The following is a 15713-nucleotide window of genomic DNA, read 5'->3' as shown; positions in this document are numbered from 1 at the left end:
ACTCAGGGCAAGTGAGTTAATATCCGAATACACGTACTTCTGCTTCTGCCCGACCGGATGACTGCTCAATCCTGGGTGTGACTGTTTCCTTCCGGGGAGGCACAGTTAATAGAAAAGAGACCAAGGACAGGATTCAGCTGGCAGAAATAAATAAATATCCATTTGTACTGTTGTAGTTGTTTTTATTTACTTATATTTTCTGAAAATATTGCTGATCACCAATCCCTGTGAAGGAGAAAATATTATATTAGTCTAAACGTTCTTTGTCGACTTACTTGGATTAGTTAGATTATGTCAATGTTTAAAATTTGTAAATAAAAACAGCTGAAGGTTTTTTCATAACCTGAAAATGCAAAGGAGTCTGGAACATTTTTGGCCTCAGTTATTTGAGAAGGGTTCATCACAGGCTCCATAAACCCAAACAGCTAGAAGGGAGGTAGGCTTGTGTGTTGTCGGACAAAAATAGTCCTTATCACTCACAAATCTTAAATACTGTGGAAATACAGTGATAAGTGATGAGCTTTTCAACACTGTGATCAACTCAGAAGTCTCTGGGAGTGAATCAAAACAAAGCTTAGAAAGTGATGAATTAAGGCCGTTAATTGCTGCCAGTGGAAACGTTGTTCTCCTGCTTGATCTAAGTCGAAGTGATGTTGTTCTCAAACGATGGACTAACACCTTGCTCTTTAAACCAGTCTCACCCAATGTTTATCATGACATAACTATTTACACATTTGTTTTTGTTTGTGCCAATCCTTCACCCAGTGGGCAGCATGTGCTCTCCCTTTCTCATATCCATCACCCTTTCTTTCAGTAACAAAGGGTCAGTTAATGTAATTATGTGCAATTGTGATCGGCGCCCGCTCACAATGAAAAGTAAAATAAGGTAAGGCAGCTCAGTTCAAACATGCATTTCAACTCTAAACCCAAACTGAAAGAAAAGCATCACTCTGACATCTGCTGGATGGAATTAATGTTACTTCACTCAAGTAAAACTGACCTCCACGATTCAAACTTGTCTAAGCATCTGTATAGGTGAAGATCAAATGGATAAGTCAGAATTTTTTACGGAATTCCCTGAGTTTTTATCAAACCTAGTCCTAAAGACCAATATAATTATAATGGTTGGTGACTTTAATATTCATGTTGACAATAATAATGATAGCCTTATTGTAGCATTTATTTTGATACTAGACTCAATTGGTTTCAGTCAGTGTGTACACCAACCTACTCATTGTTGTAACCACACACTTGACCTTGTATTATCATACGGTGTCAAAATTGAACATCTAACAATACTTCCGTGCATTCCAATTCTATCAGACTATAATTTTAAAACCTTTGATTTTTTCCATTATTAGAATATATGCCATTAATGAAAAAATCCTTTTCTAGATGTCTCCCTGATAATGCTTTAGCTAAATTTAAGGAAATAATTCCGATTACATCTAAACCCGTATTATCCGTCGACAGTGTTGTGGAAGTTCATACCTCTCATGAACTAGTTCAAAGTTCAGTTCATACAAGTAAACATGAATAGTTTACGTTCATAGTTCAACATTTAAATTTTGAACTTGTTCAAAGTTCAGTTCATTTCTTAGTTTTAAGGTGGAAAGTGAGGCACCTGGCTGTTCACACCGGACGCGCATTTCTCAGCGCCGGTCAGCCTCGATTCTGCTTCTCCGCTTTTTATTGTATGTAACCTTGTACTGCTTTGGGGTAAATGATGATGGTCTTTATAGCCCCCCCCCCCCCCCCCCCCCACTCTCTCTTTTTATCAGTATGACTTATTGTGTGGATGGGCAGGGGTCATTTAATTATGTGATTGGGAAAATTGGGAAAATTCAAACTCCAGGGCAACAGAAGGGGAATACAAAGTATGAGTCACATATTTGATCATTATATCATATAAAATATGTCATCAATATCGTCTTAAATAATTTTTCAGTGTGTTTCCTGGCGCGATACACTCGCAGCGAACGAAAAAAATAGACTCGCTGGAGAAACCATCGGAGCATGGCGCGAGGCTGCCTTGGCGCTGGCGCGGCCCGACGCTGCCACCCGGTGTAAACCCGGCGTTAAACAGCGTCTCTCCTCAGGAGAAGGAAAACATTCCGTAACGCTAGACCTGAGATAATATGAACGTGTTCACCGCTTGTTTGAGCTGTATATTGTAAAGCAGCCAAGAGCAGTTCATCTAAGTTTAAAACATGCCACTTCCTTTAGCCAGCAGGTAGCTCTGTAATGATGAGTCAATATTGACACATGGATCTGATCAGGGCGGTACTGTGAATGTGTGAATGAGGTTTGAGGCTAAAAGAACAATGCAGAGAGGAGTTATAACAAATCCCTTTTATTGGCGAATCATCAAAATGTCACACCACGCCAAGGTCACACCATGTGATGAAATCATATAAACCGAGGTAGTTTTTATCTCCATCTTGTTGAGATGACATTCACAGAAGTTGAAGTTGATCTAATGAAAGCCCAAGGACAAGTTCATCAGACTTATTTGTTTGTCATGAAAAGAGAAATGTCCCTATCAATTTTTTTACTTGTCGGCCAATCTTAGTGCCGGGGCTGCACTTTAGGGGGTGCTAGTCAGGTATTTTGTCACGCCCATTCCTTAAAACCCTATTAATATCTTCAGGGGGGTGCTTTTCAACACTGTGATCAAATCAGAAGACTCTGTGAGTGAATCAAAACAAACTTAGAAAGTGATGGATTAAGGACAACAGTCGTTAATTGCTGCCAGTGGAAATGTCGTTGTCCTGCTTGATCTAAGTCGAAGTGATGTTGTTCTCAGACGGTGGCCTAACACCTTGCTCTTTAAATCAGTCTCACCCCATGTTTATCATCACATAACTATATAAAACCAAAGATATCGGGAACAAATATAACACCCGAATGCACATCTGTGTGATAAGAGCTGCCTTAAATGAGAGAAACCATTTTTGAAAAAAATCCATTTGCCTTTTTAGTTTGGTCCATGCCTGATCGACTAACATGGAGGTAGTGGGTTGATAAACTGTACTGAAGCTGGCCACCAGAGGCTTCTTTTTTGGGAGCTGACTTTATGTTTGGCTTGAACTCAAAGAATGGCCAACTATTTAATTCCCAGAATCCTTGATCTACGTACGTGTATTTTAATAGAAGGATAAAAATGTAATAGAAAACGGCTTAACACCCACGTCAGAGCCCAGTAGCAGGCCACACCTTCTTTATTTCATCTTTGTGTTTGCATAATGTTAAATAATGATATTGAAGTGTCTCTAGCAGTACATACATGTGAGGTAACTACATTTTAAACAAGAATATATTAACTAACACTTTTTTTTGTCTGGTCATGATACACCTGGGCTACGATTTTTGTGAAGATCGATGAAAGCTAACTGAGGGGCTTTTCCTTAAATGGCGCTGTTGAGCCATTTGCCACGCCCATTACAAATTACTCCATAATACAATTACTCTTGGAATTTCCTGCAAACTTTGGTAAGAATTTGAGCCTGTCTAGGCCCTGAAAATGCCCAATAGGGAAATACAAATCCTTCGAAATACAAAAGGGCCTCCCACCGTAGGTGCTCGGGCCCTAATTAGCTCTGTGGTATAATTCCAAGACACATGAGTTAAAACAAGTATCAAGAAAACTAGAAAGAAAGAGGCACTCCAACAACCGTGATGAATATCTCCTATACTGGAAGAATAGTGTTAAAGCATATAAGAAGGCCCTCCACAAAGCAAGAGCTGCCTACAACTCGAAACTAATAGAAGAGAATAAAAACAACCCCAGGTTTATCTACAGTACTGTAGCCAGGCTGACAGAGAGTCATTCCTTCACCGAACCTACTGTTCCTCGAAACTTAAATAGCAGAATCTTAATGACCTTCTTTAATGATAACATTTTAACTATTATAAATCAAATCCACTGTTTCCTCCCCTCAATTGGCAATTATACCGTACCAAGAACAGAAATGTCAGAAACGGCTGAGAATTCTACCACTTATTTAGATAGCTTCTCTCTGATCACCCTTGATCAGCTGACCAAAATAATCTCATGTTCTAAACCGACAACTTGTATCTTAGATACCATTCCTACAAAATGACTTAAAGAAATTCTGCCCCTAATTGATAGTATGTTACTGAACACAATCAATCTGCAAGTTACAGACCGATATCTGACCTCCCCTTCCTGTCAAAAAACCTTGAAAAAGTTGTAGCCAAACAACTGTGTGAGTTTCTCCAGGAAAATAATATATATGAAGTCTTTCAGTCTGGGTTTAGCGCTAATCAAAGCACAGAGACAGCCTTGACAAAAGTCACTACTGACCTTCTAATAGCTTCAGATCAGTGTCTGTCCTCGTTCTCAGGGCCGGCCCTGGCAATGTCCGAGCCCTAATGTTGAAGCAAAGTCTGTGGACCATATTGGAAGAAACGTCACAGTTTCCCGACCCACTCTTGTAAATATAGAGTCCACACTTGGACCCTCTGGGTCCGTGAGTCTCTTACTTCCCTGGTTTCCCATCCTTATCAATTCTTGTTTCTGTCTCCGGCAAATCAGGAAAATGCCATTAGGATGGGTCAGATAAACATCATTAACAATCCTCTCTTAAATGTCAGAGGTAGAGGCAGAAGATTGTTCTCTCTGCCTGGTGGCCAACCACCAAAGATTTCAAGGGTCAAGACGTTCTTTCAAGGGATCCTGTTCGTGATGCCAAGTTTGTCATGGAAATTTATCATGAGATTTGAAATAATGAGTTTCTTAGACCAGAGTTGTCTTAGAGTTTTAATTATAAGCTCTGCAGAGGATTACACAGTCAGCAGCATGGCTCAGAGTTCAACCACGAGAAAGTTAAAAAGGAGAGGTTTTATTCAATGTGATAAAAAGCAAACAAAAAAGAAAGCAGAAATGAAACATCTTCTGTCTGACATCACTTACTACAGAAAGTATAATAAAACCCAGCACACAGTTGCACAGATAAAGGTCAACAGGTGGTGGAATCACCAAGTAAGGGCATGAACTTTGAGGTTGCATCAGCTAAATGCACACAAAACTGTTAAAACAGTAGTAAGACATTAATCAGTGTAATTTAGAATTACAAGAGCAATATAAACTAAGGATAAAGTTGAGGATGATGATTAGTATAATTCGCTGAGTTCATATTCTGATATAGATCACTCACTAGTCAATTGTGTATTCTGATTAAAGATGGGTATCATTTTTTTTTCTTCCGATACCAGTGCTTAACCGATACATTTAAAACGATACAGGTGGCTTAACGGTGCCTGAACCGATACTTCATTTTTGACGGCTGGAACATAATCGAAAACCACATTTAGCGGGAGCGTCTGGCCTTTTCCTCTGTTATCTCATGTGTGGCTGAAGGCCCCTTGATGACCTAGAAGGAGAGTCCCACAACTCCAGTTTCATTCTGTAGAGCAGTGGTCGCCAGCCTGTCGATCGCGATCTCCCAGTCGATCTCACCCCCTTTTAATGTTTATCTGATGAATTTATGTCACAAACAAATGGTTGAAACACTTTCTGTATTACTTTTCAAAATAAAAGCACTCCAGCGTTTCATTTAATGGAATCCATTCCCTTGTTTAAAACGTTTTTTTTATTGTGAAATATTTGAAAGCGCGGAAGATGCACAGCTTCATACATTGTAGTATTGGTGTTTATTTGAGTACAAGGGAATTCTTTCATACAGGGCAATAATCATATTTGTGGCCACTTGGGCTCGAAAAGGTTGGTGACCACTGCTGTAGAGCATAAATATAGGTCATTTTGGACCCATGTTGTGCATTAGAAGCTGAAATTAAGTACAACCTCTCAGGACCTTGGAAACAAAAGGCTGATGAATTCAGATTTTTTTCTGCATCCCGACCTCGTGGCAGTGAGCAGAACAAGTCAGATGGGTTTTTGAAAAGCCAAACACACACACACACATTCACACAGTAGCTGCTATCTCAGTGATTAAATCCCTCCTTCTAATTGTAGGTTTGCTGATCAGCTGCTGTGGAATACCTGAAATACTGAATGATGAAATTCCATCACTGCAAATGGTTAACAGCTCCTTATATCAAAACTAAGACAGGTCAAAGCGCCACCTACTGATGTTCCACGAAACAAGAATTATTTTCAACTTCACCGCCCCAAATTGCTCACGATTTACCAGAGCCCCAATCCGAACAAATTTATTGATTGACACGAGTATGTAGTGCTAGAGCCACCTACTGGCAACAGAAGTAAGCCTTATTTTACAACTTTAATTTTGATTTACATTTTCACATTGTGGTCTGCCCTTGATGGCATGGACCATAATGCATGACGGACACAGGAGGTGAAACACACTACACTGAGCCATTTCGCCCGGTCCCTGACTGCCCTCCCCCACGACCACATCAGGTCCAGAGTTCTTAAGTGCTAGGGCCCGCACAGCCCTTGTTATTATGTGTGCAGTAATGCGATGAATTCACATCTACCATTACTCCCCATACTTCTTATTGTCGTCATAATTATTAGTCTTCAAAAACACATGTAAGAAAACATACATCAGATCATGTATTGGGGCCCTTGTCCCCTTTTAGTTGTCAACCCGCTCTCTACAATAGTTAGTAGATATCGTCCCTCAGCCCATTGAAAAGGTAAAAGCTCAGCGTTGTTCTTTCCTCTTTCAAACGTTTTTTATTTGTCCTTATGGTAAGAATGGAGAATGGATTCACTCAGCCTGTTTATCCAATCTGTCGACCCTCTGGCTCTGCGCTCAGCAGCCTGGCTCTCCTCAGCATCTTCATCACGCTGGTCAGTAGATCATCTGAGAAGTCCCACAGTCGGGTGTCTACACGGAGTTGCTCCAGCCGTGATTTTGGGTACGTCATTCGGCAGTTGATGATCCGACAGACTTCAAACGGAACCTTGAAAGTTTCTTTGAATTGCTTGAGCACTTCGTGAACCGAGGTCTGCTCCACCGCCCTGTGGTCCACACACAGTCAATTAGACATTCAGTAAGGTGTTTATGCTCATTATCATGAATACAATTCATGAATAGGTTTCTTTTAAAATATCTGTAGCTTTCTGAGCCACATTCAGCCCCATTATTATACATGAGCTTTGAGGACATGGAAATATTGTTTCTCCTGCAAATTCAAGAAAGCTGCTTTCAGACATGTACTGAATTATAGACACATTCCTTTTGTTTTCCGGACAATTTCCAGAACTTTTTCTATAGAATATGACAGGGAACATTCAGACAATTCATAGTGAGTGAGTTAATGCATTGATGATGTTGATGATGCTGATAACACACAGCAGACACAAAACTAAAAGTACAAAAAGAATACAAATATCTCAGGATGAAAAAGAGATGTCATACACATGGGAGACGCCGACAAAGATGTTCACTTAGTAAGATAACGTTGCTTGCTGCTGCAAAAAACAGCTAAGCATTCTGACAAGTTCTCCTACCTTGGCTTAACTATCAACTTGTTGGGTAGGTATTTGGTTCTGTCCGGCTCCTCCCTGTAGATGTGCTCCATAATATTAAAGCCTGGCACCCCTCTCCATTGAGGCAGTGGACCTGGTTTGTCTCCCTCAAAGGGTTTCTTGGGAAAGAAATGGTTCTCTATGACGAACACCCCTGCCTGCAGAACATAGGTTCAGGTTTGACAGATGAAATAAAAGAATTCGAAAACAAATGAGTGCTATTTGCAAGAAATGTGCAAATGTTGAGTTATTCCTAAATACAGAGGAAAAATATCCTACATTTGGTTGCTGCTCTTGGAGCATGTTCATCATAGACATCAGGTTGTCGTGTTGGTAAGGCATTATAATCTCATCAATGTCGTTCAACAAGACGTAGCGTGAGCGCTCCATGGATCTGTAAATGCACTCATTCAGCGTGGCTAACTGGCCAAAGTAGTGCACGTCCCCTCCGTGCTCTGAGAAGAGCCAACCTGTAGATGGAACCAGATGTTGGTGGATGGGCCATTGAACTATCTCCAGGAAGCCGTCCTGGCTGTAGATCTGCAGCAGACGATCGAGCTCTGGGCCACAGCTGGTGTTATAGATCACCACTCTGCCCACACCCAGCAACCTGAGGGCAAAAGTGATAAAGGTTCAAATAAAGGGACCGACACCTGCTGCAATAAATGTTGGAATGTGAGTGAACTGAACTGAACCTGTACAGGTCACTCACATGTTTTATGGTCATGATCATCTCGTAACTGGTTACACAATTTTTCTGATATGTGAATGGGATAATTTACGGAAAATTTACTTGTGGAACCTGAGCTGTTGTAAAAGTCTTATGAGCACTTCAAACACTGGGGAGCAAGAGATATAAATCCAAAATTGGGAGTGTTTCCTTCCTTTTAGAAAATACCCAAAAGCAGGTTCAGTGCCACAGAGATGTTTGCGTATTCCTGATGCAATAAGAGCTACACTGCAGCTGTTGAGATCAGGTGTCAGTTCAAGTCTGGTTGTAAACACATTATGTTGTTTGTAATAGTGTAGCTTATATTTTCCCTGATCTCTGCAAACTAGATTGACTGAATTTGTCACACTAGTCCAGCTCTGAAATGCCCTACATAAAAACTGTGTTCTTTAAATCTCCTAAAACAATTGCTACCAGATTTTATGCACATCATCCTTTGAACAAGCTGATTAAAATCAGTGACATCAATAAATGTCACAAGGTATTACCTTAACAGGATATTGGTCCTAACTCATGAACTTTTCTCAAATGATCAGAAATCTTGGTAGATATCATCGTTTCATGAGTAGGAATAGGCCGACCAATGCAAGTTGAGCCTGATCCATAGGGGGCAACACAAATACCCCTCCCCCCTCCCAATTTGTTTTCTTCTTTAATACAACAATAAAATATATGTGCAGCAAAATTTGAAATCCCTGAATAGGGGGCACCACCAGTTTCAAATATGTGCGAGTCTCTATTACAAATTGTCCCCTAATAAAATTACTGAATTGAACTAAAGCTGGGTCAGAAATCACCCACTAACCACTATCCAATCCACTGTATAGTGTTGTTGGGGTAGAGTTCACACAAAGAACCAAAAAACCATAAACCCCTAGTGGTTTAAGATTCCCCGGTGTCCTTCAGGGACCCCCACTGTATTTCTAGACGCCCTCTGAGGTTGAATCCCCACCCACTGAGGTCAAACCCTGACATTCCATTGGCTGATCGCCAACATAAGCCCATGACCCTCAAGGGGGAAGGCACCTCAAGTAATAAATACTGCTTTCCCTCTGAGATCTTGGCCTTTTCCCTGCACTGTAGTGATGGGAAGTTCGGATCTTTTTACCGTGTCGGTTCTTTGAATCTCGTTCACTAGAATGAACAAATCTCTTTTTGAGTCATTCGTTCGTTTCAACGGGGGGGGGGGGGGGGGGGGGGCAAACGATCCAAAGACTCGGCAGATGAACGAATCATTCAACTCCCGACGTGTTTCGTTCATCTGCCCACAGAGTCTTCGGCCAACGTGTCGGCCACACAGAGCGAGCTCATTTCGCCGGTGACCGCGGTGCGGACGGGAAAATCGCTCCTCGGAAAAGCAAGCCGAGCTCCGGGGCGGCGGGGCTCCAGAGCACCAACATGCACATCGGAGGAGACGGAGGTGTTCAGCTGTTCCTGCTGCAGCCCAGCGCCTCCATGACGCTGCACGTCCACCCGGACATGAACGGGGATCCACGGAGCTGCTGATCCGCACGCTGCCAGCACATCCAGCTGGCCCGCCGTATCCGCGGACACAGAGCTTAAACTTCTGCTGCTCCACTCACTATAACAACGCCGCATTCCTACACTTATAAAATGAAATTCAATGTGGAGTAATCCAAGTATTCAGAATACGTTAGTCAGATTAGTTAATGTAACGGAATACGTTACAGATTACATTTTGGCACGTATTCTGCATTCTGTAACAGAGTACGTTTTGAAAGTATCCTTCCCAACACTGGAAATGTTACTGACTTGAGAGCAGTAAGACACCTATATTTAAAAAAATAATAATCTCAAGATGGTAAATTTGCACACACTTTGTAAAAAGTGCATGCCTTGTGTTTATACTTACAATGACTTTGATTAAATTACTTAAATGCACACCGATTTGTTATTCTGGTTTCTGTAATGAGCAGTTAAATACAAATGTGGGAAAGAATATTGTACAGTATCTAATATTGTGTTGGTCATATTTAAATCATTCATTACGTTTTTTTTGGGGGGGAAAGAGAGGATAAAACAAAAGAATCACACATATTAAATCTTAATCGCAATATTTGGGGGGGGGGGGAAATCGCAATTATATTATTTCCCCATATCGTTCAGCCCTATTCAAAACTCATAATGACTGGTTTTGTTATTTTCACTTTACATTTACACTTACAGTTTAGTGCAGTGTAATTATTTCCCGTGATAATTAAATGCCAGTGTGACTATAAATGACAATTTAAAACCATACAAACTGTCATGTTTTGCTGTATATAATAGAGGAGGTTTTCTTAAAAAAAATATGATCTGCCACACAAAAGCTGTCAGTCGTGGCTGCTTTTTAACAGCGGTTCCGCGATAGGGAATGAGGTAACTGTTTCCTCTTCTGAGCCTATGGAGGTCACTTGGAAAATGATCCAAAGACTCGTACCTGGCAGAAGAAGGAATCGTTCACCTCACGACCATGTCTTCAGATCAGTGACTCGTTCTTCTGCCAACAGAGTCTTCGGATCAGTGATTCGTTCATCTGCCGGAAACGAGTCTTTGGATCATTTTCCACGTGACCTGCAGCAGCCTATGCAACAGTCCCGATGCGCGGCCACGAGAAAATTAACGAATCACTCTTTGAGAGGACTCGTTACTCGCGAGTCCTTGTAACGATTCGTTCAAAACGAACGAATCGTTCACAAACGACACAACACTACTGCACTGAAGACTTCTCCAGACCTCTCCAGACCTCTCCAGATGATCTAGTTGCTAAAGGGGCAGCCACAGACATTTGTTTTATTTAATTTTCTTTATTTTTATCTTAAGTTGACGCTTTTATTTTAATAAGACTTTTTTGTCACCAACAGAACCAGCGGAGCACCGCTCAAGAGGCCACGAAAACATTCACTTTGTCTTCCTGGAATCCGCGCCATCCGTGCATGAATACACCACGAAATCAACGGCAAAGTAAGGGGCTTTTTATGTCTTGGCAGAGACTAGCTTTAATAATTAGCGTTTCATTAATTGTTTATGTTAATACTATTTTGTGTATGACCACCGTGTCTACTGTATTGAAGCGCCATCGTGCCGTGACGAAGCGTCCCGATTGTTATGATCGACCAAGTTTGCTGAGATCTTTCTGATCAAAAGATCGGTACCCAGCGCCCGCTTGGGCACCGAGTGGTAAAGTCAAGTTAAACTCTGGGTGTGTCTCTGGAACTTTTTGAGAGCTTTTCTGATCATTCCTTGCATGTTGCTATCTCTCGCTCTTTCTCTCTCTCTCTTCTCGTAAACCTGCCCTTCACACACGTTCCGACCTGTATCTACACATTTCACATATACATATATATATCTTCTGATACTTAAAATAGCATGGTCGCATCTCTGATGGATCAGAGCTTGTTCTAAGGTTCCCTCGTTCAAAAACATGTGGTTCTAGCTTCAAACCATGAGGTTCATCAGAATCTCTTTGTCCTAAATTGCTTGGTTCAACTCACGTGACCTACCGACCTTTTGACTTAGGCCTCATGTCGCCATTAATATAATCCTCCATTTTGAATCATGTGAGTGTACCACCATCTTGAATTTGGCCAGACTACGTCACCACGTGACTGCGTCATAACGCTATGCCACTCCCCCTTTCTCTCTCACAAACACACACACACACACACATAGATATACAACTGATATTACATGTGTGTTCTAAATTGTGATAAGTGCTGCTGTTGTTATCTACGATATAATGGAGTTTTGTTAGAATAGTAATCATTGATTTACTTTCATGTTATTATCTTTAAATAAATGCTAGTGTAATTAAAGTATCTGTATCTTGTGATTATTTATGCATATGTATGTGAATACAGCTGGATTATGATAGCCTGGGCTCTAACTTAAAACCCTTCATTGTTCATTATACAATCATTAATATTAAATATTGAGATTAGTAATTGAACTGTTATAAATTGATGATCCTGACAGATTGACTGTTGGTCCCTGTTACCAGGGTGGTGCCCCGTCGTCGATAAATAATTATTACAGATTGTGTTCATTTTATTGTTTTCATTAATTATTTAACTGTTCTTAATTGATAATCGTATCATTTCTAATTGATTATTTTATTATTATTGATTGATAGCTATATCATTTTTAATACATATTTTTTATTATTTTAATGATCATGTTTCATGATAATTAATAATTAGCCAACGCACAGTCTACTACTTTTTCACAACAGTGTGTTCGCCATTTTGTAGAGCTGTCCAAATGTTGAGTGAAATCTTTGTGTCTTAGTGTCTGAAAGCATTTCTTTCTTTTGATGATGGGTTCACTAATTAGTCTAGAAGACCCTAGTAAAGTTGTAGTTAGAGAATAATTTCAGACACAGCGTTAGTTTTGAAAAGTTATCTTCAAATTGGGGAGGCATCATAAGTCTGGCTTTAAATAGTATAGCGTATATGGTATGATTTTAAAACTGGACTTTGTTTTGAATGGGTGTCTTCGTCTTGGTGGCCTTGCTTAAGTTGAAAGGTTTAAAGACTTTTGTCACTGCATGCAGATTGAAACAAACTGAAGCCTTGCAGCGTTTGCAGTATTTTTTGTTACAGTGTCAGGTGTTGTTTATTTCTGACTGAGTTTTGTGGCGTTGCTGCTGCACTGACCTGTACATCTCCAGGGTCTGGGCGAACTGAAGCACGTTGTTGTAGTCTCCAAACAGGTTGGAGATGCAGACTGTGAAGTTAAACTGCAACTTTTCCTTCTCGTCCATGTTGGTCTTTCTGTTTCTTATCGGGAGCCAAATCTGTTTAGGTGCAATCCCACTCTCTGGCTGAGTCAGAAGAGTGACATGTGTGGCGTTGCAGTTTTCAGGAATCGGACACATGACATCTGTCGTGCCAAAGGGAAATCCAAATTTGTTTGAATGTTGTAAAATGCTTGCTGGAGTTGTGATCGACAAGAAACCTTCACAGCAGAAGCAACAGTGAAGAGGTTGGATGGAGTCTATTGAGAAGATGCCTATGATGCGTATATCAAAGCCTTTCACCCTCTGGTCCATGAAGGCTGACACCAGTAGGTGCTTGGTGTCGTTCAGGGGGGTGATGGTCTGATCAGAGACATGAGAGGGACACGTTTTGCTCAGTCCGTAGGGTCCTGGATTTGACCTATACTTCTTGGGCTGTTTCACAATGAGGATGCAGAGGAAGATGAAGGTACAAATGAAGAGGAGGAAAAACTTCAATTTGAAATATTTGACCTTGTCCATTCGAACCTGTGATGGGATTAGAAACCACAGTTAGAGAGTTTAACGCTGACCAATCTGCAAAGAATTATCCTGAAGAGGTGTGAATTATAAACGCAAAATTGGTTTCTGTAAAAGTTAATCAAGGAAAAACATATAGAATCACATGTCCAATAAGAATAGTAGACAAGTTGCAGGCATCTCAGCCACCTCATAATCCTGTGGATTGTATCCTTCCTGAAACTGTTGTTGTCAACTGGCTCCTCTGGATCTGAGCACTGTATTGATTGCTGCTGTCAGTTATGTTTTTAAATATTCTATTTACATGAAGGGGATAGATTGTAAAGTGAATTTCCCTTTTTGACCTACAGTCCATCCCGGAAGTACTTTTTGATGAGACCTCCCCTCAGGACAATATGGGTGTGTCCATTAGTCGACCTTTCATCATTCAATTAACTCTGATGATAATATCGTGTTTGTTTTGTAATTTGAAAGCTTTCCATCAAAGAGTAGTTCCACCCATTGTCAACATGTCAATGTTAGAGAGTAAATAAGACCCGCGTGTGAGTATAGAGGCTTTAATAGATCATGAGTTAGTTTTGGCTGAATTCAAGTGCTACTGTGTAACTGCAGCCAAAGTGTCATACAAGAGTAAAAGAGGACTTTCACAATGTTTAGCTTGTTGTAAGTGAAAATAGCATAAAACCAGAGGACCTGAAACAGGATGTAGTAGATTCTAACCAGTGGACCATGAAGAGCTGAATTGAAGTTAGACGCTAAAAACTAATTTTTTTAGCAAAGTCAAATAAATTCAAAATTATTTGATATATACTGTCAATTCATTAAGCATAACACTTGTTCTCTCATAATGAAGGAAAAACCTTGAGTAAAATGTATTAAAAAGTCCTGTAAGGTAGCAGATTTTCCTCATATAATCATTTTAAAAAGAAAAAAAACACCTTTTTCCCTCCAGTGAATCATCCTCAAAAAATCTTGTGACTTACCGACAGCTGAGGTGATTCTGAGAGAAGTGGAAAGAGATGCACAGTCAAATGCATTCTCTGTAAATCTTTTTCTACAGTATCGGGGGGGGGCGTCACTGGTTTTACTTCCAGGGCGGAGCAAAGCTTTTCCTCTGCAACGAAAGGTACACAAACGTTGAAGTTGAATACTGCTTAAAATGAAGTTGTTCCAACTTCTTTTTCCACGTTATTGAAAGGATTTTTCAAGTCTTTCTTTCTTTGCTTTAATAATGATGAACAGAAGTTTTTAAGTTGACAACCATTTAAAATTGTATTGCTCCAATTAGATTTTCTTTGGCAGTTTCGATTTTTTTAACAGTTTTTTTTCTTGTAGCCATGAAGAAATCAATAAATACAAAGCAAAATTGTTTGCAATTAACTTTTTATATTTTGAACTGCATTTTTGTACAAAAACATATGTACAAAACAATGTAAAGGTAAAGGTCCATCAAAATAGTGTTTTGAGATTTGGCACTCTGACACTGGATTCAGTCCATCGAGATCAAGGAGCAGTTTCTGAGACACAAAGAATATAGATTAAGTTCCATTGATTTCCTCAACCAGGACTGTGGCTTTCTTGTGGTGAGGTCCAGGGGTTAACTGGTGATCATCGACAATGGCACATTTCATCACATACCGATCAAGGTTGCCTCAAACTCTTCTGTGTTTTTTATCATCAACGTTATATAACCAAATTGGTTGTGTCTCAGCTTCTGGCGTTTGTGGGCTTAGGACATTTAGTAGGAATTTTTGTTTTGTAGGCCACTTCCCAACGCACAACTAATTATGAAATCTTAAAAATGATTGATGTTTTTTCGGAGAACATTCCATTCCATGGTTCTTGCACCGTCGGTGCACAGCGTCGACGGTGCAAGAGCCATGGCTGGTTTAAAAAGTGGACTAATCGCGCTTGTAAGGGATAAAGCTCAGCAAGTGATTTGGACGCAGTGCGGGCTACACAGGGAGTCACTTGTTGCCAAAGACATGAGCGCTAAATTGTCAGACGTCATGGACTCGGTCGTGAAAGTTGTCAATATTCTCAAGACGAGTGCTTTTCAAAAGCGTTTCTTCTCTTATGTCTGTGCTGCTGCGGGATAAGAACCCACTGTGCTGTACCATTCTGAGGTTCGATGGCTTTCATGTGGAACAGTGTTGTCACGTGTGTTGGAATTGCGCACGTCTATTCGGGAGGTTTTACTTCTACAAAAGTTTACAGAGCTAGCTACACTTTTCAGTGACAATGAC

The 15713-nt window shown here is 40.4% G+C and overlaps 1 protein-coding gene across 1 annotated transcript; it reads right to left on the bottom strand.

Annotated features, from left to right (window-relative positions):
- Positions 1-4866: 4866 nt before the first annotated feature.
- Positions 4867-15609, bottom strand: LOC133962039 (uncharacterized). The gene is made up of 6 exons (XM_062397474.1): positions 15585-15609; positions 14451-14467; positions 12869-13383; positions 7763-8093; positions 7466-7641; positions 4867-6973 (listed from the first exon to the last, which is right to left on the bottom strand). The coding sequence occupies exons 1-6, from the start codon at positions 15607-15609 to the stop codon at positions 6733-6735; spliced, it is 1305 nt and encodes a 434-aa protein (XP_062253458.1). The 3' UTR covers positions 4867-6732.
- Between the last annotated feature and the right edge of the window lie 104 nt (positions 15610-15713).

Source organism: Platichthys flesus, chromosome 10, assembly GCF_949316205.1.
Source record: "Platichthys flesus chromosome 10, fPlaFle2.1, whole genome shotgun sequence".
Lineage (NCBI taxonomy): Eukaryota > Metazoa > Chordata > Actinopteri > Pleuronectiformes > Pleuronectidae > Platichthys > Platichthys flesus.
Note: the sequence above shows the minus strand (reverse complement) of the source record. Positions and strands in the feature narration are given on the sequence as shown.

Coding starts and splice junctions, on each gene's coding strand:
- LOC133962039 (XM_062397474.1), bottom strand. CDS start 15,609: ATGAAAGCCATCGAACCTCAGAATG. Junction 8,094..12,868: donor CAGACCCTGGAGATGTACAG/GTCAGTGCAGCA, acceptor TTTTGCCCTCAG/GTTGCTGGGTGTGGGCAGAG. Junction 6,974..7,465: donor AAGTTGATAGTTAAGCCAAG/GTAGGAGAACTT, acceptor TGTGGACCACAG/GGCGGTGGAGCAGACCTCGG.